Source organism: Misgurnus anguillicaudatus, unplaced genomic scaffold (assembly GCF_027580225.2).
Source record: "Misgurnus anguillicaudatus unplaced genomic scaffold, ASM2758022v2 HiC_scaffold_28, whole genome shotgun sequence".
Classification (NCBI taxonomy): Eukaryota; Metazoa; Chordata; class Actinopteri; order Cypriniformes; family Cobitidae; genus Misgurnus; species Misgurnus anguillicaudatus.
In genome coordinates this window covers 5472524-5485281 of record NW_027395278.1, presented here as the reverse complement: position 1 = coordinate 5485281, position 12758 = coordinate 5472524, and the positions used below count along the sequence as shown (strand labels likewise).

Sequence of the window (12758 nt, the reverse complement as noted above, 5' to 3'; positions counted from 1 at the left end):
AAAATAACAAACTTGCCCTTTAAGTTTTAAGTTAATATTTCAGTAAATTAATAGCACAAATTCATGTTTTAAATCCCTTTTAAAGTGTTTTCAGTGGTGTTTTATATAGTTATTTGTATTATAAGGCCTACCTGTTTTTGGACCTTCATCTGGAAATGTTCTTTTATTATGCCATTCAAATTATGGTTAATGACAAAAACAGTTTGGCAAGATGAGAAATTCAAAAATCTTTAAAAAAAAAAAAACGTAAAAAAGCACCCATCAGGTTTATTTCAATGCACATGTATTTATGTTAATTTTATGCAATAAAATATTACATTTGCACCATTTTTATAAAAGTTAAGACTGAATGGACCTGAAAATGTCAAATGGTGTAACCACCAATTGCGCCAAAGAATGAGAAATATTAAATATTTTATCAACCTTGATGGCATGTAAGCGTAATCATCAAAAAAAAGTAAATCATTTTAAAATATAATTTTATTAGTTATGTCTAAATGCAAATTTTATTATGTTTTTTGTAATATTTGTGCTGACATATGCTGAAAACATCTCTGTTTTCTAAATAATCTTTGACAAAAAATTTATGTAAAAATTTCATAATACACTAAACTAGATGAATATATTTTATTCCACATTTTTTATGAATATATTTATATTTTTTTATTTGTTACACCAATGGACACAGACCAGATACACCACATTGACATTTTTGCAATTATCCCCCAGATATTCTTTCAAAATGAAATAAAACCAGAAATTTTAGACTTGGTCCTCAAAAAACACAATGTATGCGAGTAATCTGCAAATTTATTTAAAAATTGCAACCCTTTTACATTGAATTGATCCATAAGAACGCAAAATAATTAAAGTCACGTCATTGACCAATTAAACATATAAATAAAACAAATATCTTGTAAGTAAGTGTTATTTAGATTTTTTGTTATTAAAAATATATTTACATTTTATGATTTTTATTGTGATTAATTTATTTTTTCCTCAACTCACAAACCCCCCGCAATTCCCTTTTGGTTTGCGAACCCTAGTTTAGGAAACCCTGCATTAACCTAATGCAATAAAATGTATACATTTTGACCCACATCCAACTGGTCCACAATATTCTTTATTTCAGAGTAATAGAACCACATGCTCCCCTGTATTCAAACTGAACAAAAAATACCTGCTTTGAATGCATATTAAACATCCCATTTCTAAGTGGCATATTGCAGCAGTATCGCAGATAAAGCATTGAGAAACAGAAACTCCCTTGAGTAAACTGTTGCACTTAGTTTGTGTGGGTGTATTTGTCTCTGTGTGTTTGAGCAGAGATTAAGAAGAGCTCGCTGAAACTCTAGTGAGGTATATTTCATGGCACAGCACAGTCAGAACTGCCTTTGGATGATACTCTGATCCCATCCAAGCAATCTGACTCTTCTTCAAACTCAGAGGTCAATTTGCCAGTATAATGAGATCCGGATATACAAACAATCTTCCACTGGGATTAGAAGTATGCAGTGGACTTCAATACCGGAAGCCGTGTGTTATTGTGTGTGTGTTCGTTGATAAATAAAAACAACATGAATGAATTAAAGGGAGACAGCTTTGTAAGCATGTGTAAGGCTTGGTAGTAAGATGCTATACTAGAGGAAGCAGATGTTGAACAAAGCGTGTGGGTATGGATAATCAAGTGTGTGGATGCGGCAACTGGAACAAGCACCATTGAGGCGTATTAAATGCAAGGCCATGAAAACCACAAAGAGGGGCAGTGTGTAATGGACCTTGCTTTGGCAGACCTCTGCCTAGTATTCTCTGAGGTCTATGACTTGTGACTGCAGACTCCATTTAGTCCAATAGATCTAAACACTGCAGAATTTACACAAGGTAATAACTGTTAACATTTCCTTATCCTCATGTCATTTTCAAATCATATTCTTCCTTTGGTATAAAACAAAAGAAGATTTGACGTTACAAAAACGTTACACTAAAATTAGGCTACTGTATACAGTTCCTGTATACAAACAGCTTACATTTTGTTTTGTTCCTTAAATTGGATGTTTTTCGTGATTCCATTCTTCAAACTTCAATTGGTGTCTCTAAAAAATGCTGGGTTATTTTTCAGTGGTGGGGCGTCAGGGCCAGCAAAGCCTGGTCTGCTGGCCTAAACACTATCTGAATCACGGATTTACATTTTAATATATTTTTCCATGAATGTGTATTAAATGAATTCCATAATAGTCTATTATCTCTTGGTTGCACTGCTTTCAGTAGTTTATATTTATGATTTTAGCATTTCTCCAATCAGATTTCAGCCAGCGGCTGACATCAAGTGTTGCCAGGGTCAAAGAAATCTGCCTAGGCCTTCAGAACGAACATAGCAGGCGCCTTCAGCTTAAGATAAATGGCAATAAAATCATTGCATTAACCAATCAGATTTCGAGTTGGTGTCACCAGAGCCTTCTAGCAGGTGTACAATGACGTCAGCGTTTTTGCGTCACTTGATTGGATTGACCCTCAGCAGTTTCAAACATACCGGGAAAAATTCCCAAATACAGCATCCTTCAGTTTAATGCAGAGTCAAACAGATCCGACTGTAATGTATGCCGTGACTGATTTCGAAGGCAAAAATCATGTTGGAATCCTTGATTTCCTTCATCATAAAAATCTGGCAGCTGTACACATTAACATGTTTGGCGGTGATTATTCCTGTTTCATCTGCTTCGGTCAAACGTACATTCTAAGTCCTACAACAAATTAAAACTTATGAAATACTACTCGTCTCGACTTTCAGCATTAGCCTCTATGGCGATAGAAAAGGACTTATTGTTGTACAACAGAGTGATCTAATTCTTCTTGAGGAAAGAAAGGAGGATAGATTTTGTGTACGAATAATTTGTAGGCTAATTCGGTTTATTTGATAAGCAAATACTATCTGTAAATTTTGTGAATATAATTATTTTTTTTGTAAACCTTTGAAAAACTATTTGCATTATCCTTAAACAATAGACTGTCAACAAAGTAATTTGTAATGATTTTGACTCTTCAAAACAGTTGGTATACTTTTTTAAGAACCATTTATGCGATTTCTTTTGCAAAAAAAAGAGGATATAGTAAATTTATCAATTTTTCTGGTGAAATAAATGTTTATAAATGTATTTTTATTGTAATTGTGTTTTATTCTTCTGAGAGACAGTGGCAAGAAAAAATATGTAAACCTTTTGGAATTTCATAGTTTTCTGAATAAATTTTTCATAAAATCTGATTTTCATCAAAGTCAAGGGTATTGACAAAAAAATCGGATCTGTCATGCCTTTATTCAGAAAATCCCCCCCCCCCCCCAAAAAAAAAAAACTCATAGTGCTTGTGGAAAAAGTATGTGAATACTTGAGTTAATGACCTCAAAAAAATTGCCAGCGAATTGGAGTCCGATTTTAGCACACCTGGAATCCCGTTAAAAAATATATGTTTGGAGCTACTTTGACTGATAAAACCCCCTCAAACTTTTGGAGTTTGCTCTGTGCAAGAAGAACACGCTTTTGTGAGCCATGCCTCTCCAAAAAGAGATTACAGAGGCGCTACGATCAAGAATTGTTGCTTTACATAAAGCTGGAAAGGGTTACAAAGTTATTTCAAAGACTTTAGAAATTCACCAGTTTACAGGCAAACAATCTACAAATAGAGATGCTTTGGGACTGTTGCTACTCTACCAAAAAGTGGGCACCCAGTCAAAATGACACCAAGAGCACAATGAAGACTCGTCATGGTAAAAAAACAACCCTGAATGACAGCCAAAGATTTAAAGGCATCACTGGAACTTGCTACATCTCTGTTCATGAGTCTACAATACGTAAAACACTGAACAAGAAGGGTATCCACTGCAGGACACCACGAAGGAAGCCACTGCTTACTAAAAAGAACATTACTGCACACCCGAGGTTTGCAAAAGAGCACATTGACACTCCACAGCGGTATTGAACTATGTTGGAAAAACTATTTGCATAAAAAAGGGCACGGCATATCATCATAAAAACATCATCTCAACTGTAAAGTACGGTGGAGGAAACATGATTTGGGCCTGCTTTGCTGCATCAGGGCCTGGCCAGCTTACAATCACTAAAGGGAAGATAAATTCCCAAGTATATCAGAAAATTCTTTAGGATAACGTGAGAAAGTCCACAAAAAACAGAAAAACAAAATCAGCCTTTCCATCCTTCGGATGAGACATTAAACCAAGCTCCTGACTCTCTGTGGTCATTAAAAATCCCAGGATGTCTTTTGAGTAGGGGTGTGCCCCGGCATCCTGGCCAAACATGCCCACTGGCCTACTCATCATCCCCTCATAAACTAATTGGCTATATCACTCTGTCTCCTCTTCACTAATAAGCTGGTGTGTGGTGGGCGTTCTGGTGCAATATGGCTGCAGTTGTATTATCCAGGTGAATGATGCACATTGGTAGTGGTTGAGAAGAATCCTCCTTCTCATTTGTAAAGCGCTCTGGGTGCTGCAGAAAATATATAAATGGAACAAATAATAATTATTATATTATTGTTTTTGGAGTGGCCAAGTCAGAGCCCAGACCTCAACCCAACAGAGATGCTATGGATTGACTTGAAGAGGGCCATACACATGAGACGTCCAGAGAATATGACAGAGCTAAAGTAGTTCTGCCAGGAAGAATGGGCTAAAATGCCTCCTTAATGATGTGCAGGTCTGATCCACAGCTACGGGAAGTGCCTGGTTGAAGTTATTGCTGCCAAGGATGGTCAACCAGTTATTAGTTTTAAGGGTTCACTTACTTTTTCCACTGCCATTTTGAATGTTGAATGAGTGTGTTCAATAAAAACATGAAAGATCAGAATCTTTATTTTTAGACACATGATGTTTGTCAATACCTGGTGGTCCTCAATGCTTAGCTAGGGCGTCTGTGAAATAATTTGTTATAAATTATATAATTGTGCTGTATTATTATGAAAGGAATATTTACATATGGGGACCATTTAAGGCCCATGTAAGTCTTGCTACTGCTAATTTTATGAAAGCCTTAAAGATCATAAAAGAAGTAAAACTGTTGAGTCCAAACGTAATTTGAACAAAACAACCCTCTTAAAACAAGTTAAATTAAAAAATTTCCGGAGGGAAGGTGTTTTAGTTATATTATTTTATAAGGCCTTTTTGTTGCTTCACAGCCTCTTCAGAGTGCAATTTGCATGGCTATTTTCTATATCCTTTTTTTTGCGCTTCATGAATGAAAATTATATAAATAATAATATTAAAAATATACACCTACCTAAAGGATTATTAGGAACACCATACTAATACTGTGTTTGACCCCCTTTCGCCTTCAGAACTGCCTTAATTGTATGTGGCATTGATTCAACAAGGTGCTGAAAGCATTCATTAAAAATGTTGATAGAATAGCATCTTGCAGTTGATGGAGATTTGTGGGATGCACTTCCAGGGCATGAAGCTCCCGTTCCACCACATCCCAAAGATGCTCTATCGGGTTGAGATCTGGTGACTGTGGGGGCCATTTTAGTACAATGAACTCATTGTTATGTTCAAGAAACCAATTTGAAACGATTCGAGCTTTGTGACATGGTGCATTATCCTGCTGGAAGTAGCCATCAGAGGATGGGTACATGGTGGTCATAAAGGGATGGACATGGTCAGAAACAATGATCAGGTAGGCCGTGGCATTTAAACTATGCCCGATTGGCATTAAGGGGCCTAAAGTGTGCCAATAAAACATCCCCCACACCATTACACCACCACATGCACAGTGGTAACAAGGCATCATGGATTCATGTTCTCATTCTGTTTACGCCAAATTCTGACTCTACCATCTGAATGTCTCAACAGAAATCAAGACTCATCAGACCAGGCAACATTTTTCCAGTCTTCAAGTGTCCAATTTTGGTGAGCTCATGCAAATTATAGCCTCTTTTTCCTATTTGTAGTCAGTGTTGTAATGTAACGAAGTAAAAATACTTCGTTACTGTACTTAAGTAGAAATTTCACGTATGTGTTCAACCTCAATAAGGGAGGTTTTGGCGAATCAGTGCTTCTAGATTGCATTACGCACGCTGCGCACACTCTATTTCACGCACACTCTATTTTAGCGTAGTGTTGCCAAAGGAAGAGGAAGCACAACCAACTGTAACTGCAATGAAAGCACCTACTGGAGGACCTCCCGTTATCGTAATCGACCACCCCGACGATGAACAGGGTGAGAAAGCTAACGTTATACACCCGTGGCCGTATTTATAATAAATGTTTTTGTACATTGGAATTAAAGATTCCCGATTACCGAATAAAGTGCCTCTTATGCTACCGAAAATCACTTACATTTTGTCATTTAAAAACTCCCCGTCCAACCTGAAGAATCACATCAAGGTACGTTAAAATAATAGTTATTAAGTAAAGCCACAATGTCAATGTGATTCAACATTAGTTATCATAAGCCGTATTAGATAATTATCTGTGTAATGTGATGGCCAGGCGCACATGTTTAATAAACGTCAACGTTACACCGCTGATTTTCCCATGGATTTATTTAATTCACAGAGAACTCTCAACTGAAACACGCTTAACTCTTTATGGTAACATTATAGCATAACTGCCGGCCGAATATTCCCTCCGGTAGGCTAATGTTAGATTGAGAAATATTTTTTTAAAAAATGCTATGTTAATCAGTGGCAGGTTAGAAAGAAAGTGTTAAGGACTGTATTCACGTCTTCAAAAGCATCATACGTTTTGTCACACTTGAGATTTCCTTTTATGTTAATTAACTCAAAACTCAGTGGTTAGAGGATAATGTTGTGCTAATGTTATACATTGTGAATGTACGCTTGCATTGTTGATCAAAGTCACAGTGCTTTCATTGCCACACAACGAGTTGGCGTTTTTTCTTAGTAAAGCAGCTAACTTAAAGGGATACTCCACTTTTTTCAAAAAATAATAACAATAACTTATTTCTATAAATAAATAATAAATAATAACTTATTTCTTTTGAAAGAAATAAGTTATTATTTATTTTTCATTTTTACCTGAAGTTCATACAAAAGTGAAATTTCTGCTTTTTTATTTGATGTCAGCTCTAAAAATATGCTGTTTGCTCTTTGAACTTAAGAGAATTGTGCCTGAAAAGTCCTGGAAAAAACAGATTTTTATTTGATGATTGAGATTAAGAAGATAATGGGAACCCTGAATATGCTTTACTATAAGAAAGCCACAATAAAGTTCGCAATCAAAGTTCTAACCGCTTGCTTTAAAAAAAACCTTTTTACTTCAAATACTTAAGTACATTAAATATCAGAAAATTACTTTTGATACTTAAGTACAGTATATATGAGATACTTTAAGACTTTTACTTGAGTAATATTTTAAAAGACAACTTTCATTTCTACCAAAGTCTTTTTCTAGTACAATACTTGTACTTTTACTCAAGTATTGCTTTCTAGTACTTTATACAACACTGTTTGTAGTGGACAAGAGTGGTACCCGGTGGGGTCTTCTGCTGTTGTAGCCCATCTGCCTCAAGATTGTGCGTGTTGTGGCTTCACAAATGCTTTGCTGCATACCTCGGTTGTAACAAGTGGTTATTTTAGTCAAAGTTGCTCTTCTATCAGCTTGAATCAGTCGGCCCATTCTCCTCTGACGTCTAGCATCAACGAATCATTTTTGCCCATAGGACTCCCGCATACTGGATGTTTTTCCTTTTTCACACCATTCTTTGTAAACCCTAGAAATAGTTGTGCGTGAAAATCCCAGTAACTGATCAGATTGTGAAATACTCAGACCGGCCTGTCTGGCACCAACAACCATGCCACGCTCAAAATGGCATTATCACCTTTCTTTCCCATTCTGACATTCAGGAGATTGTCTTGACCAGGACCACACCCCTAAATGCATTGAACCAACTGCCATGATATTGGTTGATTAGATTATTGCATTGAGATATTGAACAAGTGTTCCTAATAATCCTTTGGGTGAGTGTATTTTGGGCTTCATGTCTTTTTTATGTCAACCCAACAGAATTAGAGATATTATAATACAAAATACAGATTCTAAACGTTTTTAAAATCTCCGACTTCTCTAACTTTCATTAAAGGCGGAGTGCACGATATCTGAAAAATGCTTTAGAAAAGAGAGTCGGGCTGACTACCAAAACACACTTGTAGCCAATCAGCAGTTAGGGGCGTGTCTACTAACCAACATTGTTTCCTGGGTTGCGTATGTGTGGGGCGGGTCTATCAAAAGAAGGTTCACATTCTATTGGAGTAGGGGTGTGTTTGTGTAGGTGATTTCAAATGTCAACATTAGCTTTCAGAGATCATGCACCCTGCCTTTAGGAGCAACACTTTGCAGTCCTTGGTTGGTTAGGAGACGACAGATTATTTCATCCAGGAATGCTCAGAGAGGAGACTGTTTTTGCGGGGTCCCTCAATGCTGTAAGCTCGGTCTTATTACCATAACATTACAGAGACTCAGACAGCAAGACAAGACCTCTGCTAAAGCGGGCAGTGAAGGGCTTTCAAGTGGAGCACAAGTGCTGATGAGGAAGAAAAGAGAGCCTGATTGGGCAAGGAGAGATAAAAAGAAAAATTAGAAAGAGATACTTTTTTACTTATAGATTTACTAGATCACCTACAGTATATTATCATCACGCTACTTTGAAGATGGCAGGGAAGTGGGTGGGAAAAGGTTGGAAGTGACTATGAAAAGGACAAAAATAGGAAGAGGAGAACGAATGAGGAAGAGAAAGGAGCCAACGCAGCATAATTAGACTGAGCTGCTTGGTTACCTTCCAAACACAGCAAAGGATACTCTGAACAGACAAGAGGCGGGGACAGAGAGAGAGAGACACAGAGAGAGAGAGAGAGAGAGATAAAGGGGTTGATTGCATTCCACACACACTTGAAGCTCAGTCTCCCTAGGAGACGCAAGATACCAGCATGACATTGCAACTGCATCTACTCTAGAGCCACAACTGCACGACTTTATGTCTATATATGTGCCAGACCGGGAGCGAGTGTGAGGCAGAGGAAGAGAGGAAAGTTAGTTTGTCAGTTGTCAGAAGGAGAGGCGTAACAGCTGGATAACAGAAGATATCAAAACGAACTTAAGAGGAGCTGTGGGGGTGACAGCAGAGATGCGCGTAGGAACGAAGTGGGTTTTGCGGAGGAGTTGATCTGTGCTCCGCACACACACATACACACTACCCAACCCAGGATCCCCAAGGAAGGAGAAGAGAATGAAGAAACACTCAGCCAGAGTTGCTCCTCTCAGCTCATATAGCACCCAGGTGCTCACCTGCCCCATTTCTGAAGGTAAAACATAATGTGTGTCTCTCTCTCTGTATGAAAGATTGCTAAATCTGAATCTGCCATCTTTTGGGGATATCCCCAGTAGTAAAAATGATTATCAATAAGGTAAATCTTGTTTTTAATTAGTCTTAAATTGCTAAAAATTTTGGCAATAGGGGATGAGTTTGGGTTAATCTGTAGCAAATCTAATTAGTTTACTATAAAATGTAAAAGTCTATGGCAGGTACGTGTGTGCATGCTTGCCAAGTGTTTTAATTTTAAGCTTTGTGTGTTTGAATCTGGAATGTTGCCTCGGCAGTTTAGATTACATTTTCAGAATTAAATTAAAACGTATTTAATAATGTGATGTTTGTTTATGATACAGTAACATAATAGTCCTGTGGTGGTTTTTTAAAGAGCTCAAAAAATAGTTTAAATTCTACAAAAAGGAGTCATTAACCAAGATATTGTTTATTTTTTCTATTTAAATTACAATATTTAGAGTACCTATTATACTATGTTTCTGTAAATAATTGTAATTAAAAGAAAATGTGTTTTTGATTGAAGTTGCATTAGTTTTTCCTTTTCTATGTTCATTTAAATGATAAATGCACAGTCCAGTCTTTAGGGATTGTGTTTAAAGATGCGGTTTTGCCACACAAGAGTCCACTGGGATGTCTGGTCAGATTTCAACCAAGCTTAGAAGTAGAACTCCTTTGCGGATGTTTTATGATGCAGGCTGTGGCTGAAGCGTTATACAACACGCAGTTGCATTATGGGGTTGTGAATAGCCAGTTACTTAACACAAATGACCTAACAAATTACAGAGATTAAATTATGGGCCTCAGATCTGCTCTTGGTCTTATTGATTCATTCATGTCTAATGTACCTTAACAGATCTGTCTGTTCTACTGGATTAAATGCAAACAGGGTGTCATGAAGGAGTTAAAAATACTCAATACAGCGTAACTGCTCCACATGAATCAGGATATGTTACAACTGCGAGGAACTTATCCAGCAATTTGGTGTTTCCTTTCCCAAATTAGATTGACCTCGTTTAAAAGTTTTGTTGTGTAATGTTTATGAATATCTTGCTGTAAAATGACAATAGTATTTTGCGCAGCACAGTGAAATATGTAGGTGTGGTAAATCAGGGATTTACCTGTGATGTAACATCTCTGTGCCTCTATTTTGGACCTGCGGTTCTGTGATTGTGTTGGCCTCATTGGATTGTTAAGCTATCCAGAGGATATAAAGTGTCTGTCAGTGTGGGTGGGCACTGTAGGAGCCCTTTCTTCGGGCAAAAATATGTCTAAAAAATTGTCAGGTATACAGTACTGTGCAAAAGACTTAGGCCACCATCACCAGCTTTGTTGTTTTAGCAAAATTTTAATTTCCATCCATATTTATTGTACACTCTTTTCAAACAGAAAATTCAATTCAATTTTATTTATATAGCGCTTTTCACAATTGGTGATTGTTTCAAAGCAGCTTTACATTAATAGAAGCAGTGGAAAGCACAGAAAAACGACAGATAGCACAACATAATACACGATAGCACAAGCAGCTAAATTTGATGCGGCTATGAATCAACATTATAAGCGTGCGTATTGCTAATGTAACGTAAAGAAGAGGGTGCTAAGTTAAGCCCAAGAGGGCTGCCTCCCCGGGTTGAAAAAACCCCTAGGAGAAAAAAAACCCCAGGCTCAGCCGGGGAAGTAAAAAAAAGTCATGGGAGGGAAAAACCCTTGGGAGATATATTTATATTGAAACGATTAAGGAGATTAGGCGGAGGTTAAGCGGGTTCTGCCGGTGGTCGTTGGTCATGCATCAGCTGGGCATCACGTTGAAGGTCTGCCGGTGGGTCAGAGGTGTGCCGACTTTCACATTTACCGGAACTGAGTCTGTTTGTCTCATTGTCCTCGGAGAGGAGGACGAGACATAAAGAAAGAAAAACAAATACAGGAAATATGTACACAAAATTAAAAACAAAACAATTTTTTAGAACTAAATGTCTTCTTCGCATCAGTCAGTATTTAGTGTGACCTCTCTTGGCACAAAACACATATTGAGCTTTTTTAAGGAGACTAAAGTCCTGAAGTCGTTCGATTAGAATTAGAAATTAGGATTTAATTTTATTTAGGTTTAAGAGATCCTGCACCTGCTATTGCTCAAGTGGAAGGGGAGTTTAACCCTAAAAACTTCACTTCAGCTTATACTTTTATACTGTTTTAATACTACATACACAATTTCTGTATTTTCTGGTTGTATTTTATAAGGAGACTGATAGATAATTATATGTAATCACAATTGCAAAAAACAACAAAAATGGCATGGTGGCCTAAGACTTTTTGCACAGTACTGTATGTGTATATATATATATATATATATATATATATATATATATATATATATATATATATATATATATATATATATATATATATATATATATATATATATATATATATATATATATATATATATATATATATATATATATATATATATATATATATTTGTTTGTTAGTTTGTTTAAAAAATTGTAAGTTGAGTAATGGTTTAGCTGCTACTGTGTCAAAAAGTCAGTGATACGTCTTCATTTTTATTTGGTTTAGGTTTTTTTCAATTTCAAGTTATCTGAAGCTATTTTTAAAGGTGCCTAAATGTTTTGTCTTTTGAAACTTTTGATTTTTAACAAAAAAATCATTGTGTCACACCATACTCAAAATAACACAATGAAATTTAGGTAAACAACAGAATCTAGTATAAGTTTGTTTTATGTACAGTAACAGTAAGTTATGTAAGTTACAGTGATTTAGAGAAGTGTGTCCAAATGTACTCTTATAAAGGTTGGTTGGTTGTCATATGTGCTGTTTTTGTCTAAATGTTTTTTTGTATGTTATTACATTTTGTTAAAGGACAAGTTTGGTATTTTACACTTAAAGCCTTGTTTTCAGATTGTTTATTATGAAATAGAACGGTTTTGACTGAAATTTCGACATATGCGTCTGCCCCGAGAATTTTCGCGTGTTTGTTTTTCACCTCCCACCTCTATAATGGCTTTATAGGTGCACTGGAACAGTCCTTCCTAAAATGCATTAAACTTTCGTTTACAAAGACGTGAAACTCACCAAGTGGTCAGGGGTGTTTACTGATATGCTCACACAAAAATCGCTGCAAAAGATGCTTTCCAACAGGTGTTTTAGCATTCGTTGTTAACTTGTGGAGCTATTTTTCCAAACGCCTCACACCCGTACATTCTTCCGTTTAGAGCTTGAATAATAGACACTCCAGCCCAGCTGGTGGCGATAATCCGCCTTTGCCAATTGCAAGAATAGAAACAAGGTTCCCGGCGCGGAGTAATACCAGACCTCACAGCACATCTAATACAAGTCAATGGAGTTGGCAAAAACTACGATGAAACCTGTTGGAAAGCATCTTTTGCAGCGATT

At 36.5% G+C, this 12758-nt stretch overlaps 1 protein-coding gene across 5 annotated transcripts in view; it reads left to right on the top strand.

Moving 5' to 3' along the window:
• LOC141349054 (solute carrier family 35 member F4-like) overlaps window positions 1–12758 on the top strand; it is a 58255-nt gene that overhangs the window by 22894 nt on the left and 22603 nt on the right. For 2 of the 5 annotated variants that reach the window (XM_073864757.1, XM_073864758.1), the window contains exons 2-3: window positions 5858–5914; window positions 6118–6224. The exons of 1 other annotated variant lie outside the window; for it this stretch is intronic. In XM_073864757.1, coding sequence (XP_073720858.1) covers window positions 6164–6224 — 61 coding nt within the window. In that variant the 5' untranslated portion in view covers window positions 5858–5914; window positions 6118–6163. Of the gene's footprint in view, window positions 1–5857; window positions 5915–6117; window positions 6225–8712; window positions 9328–12758 lie in introns of those variants that run through there. 2 more of the 5 variants (XM_073864754.1, XM_073864756.1) reach the window with 2 other exon arrangements.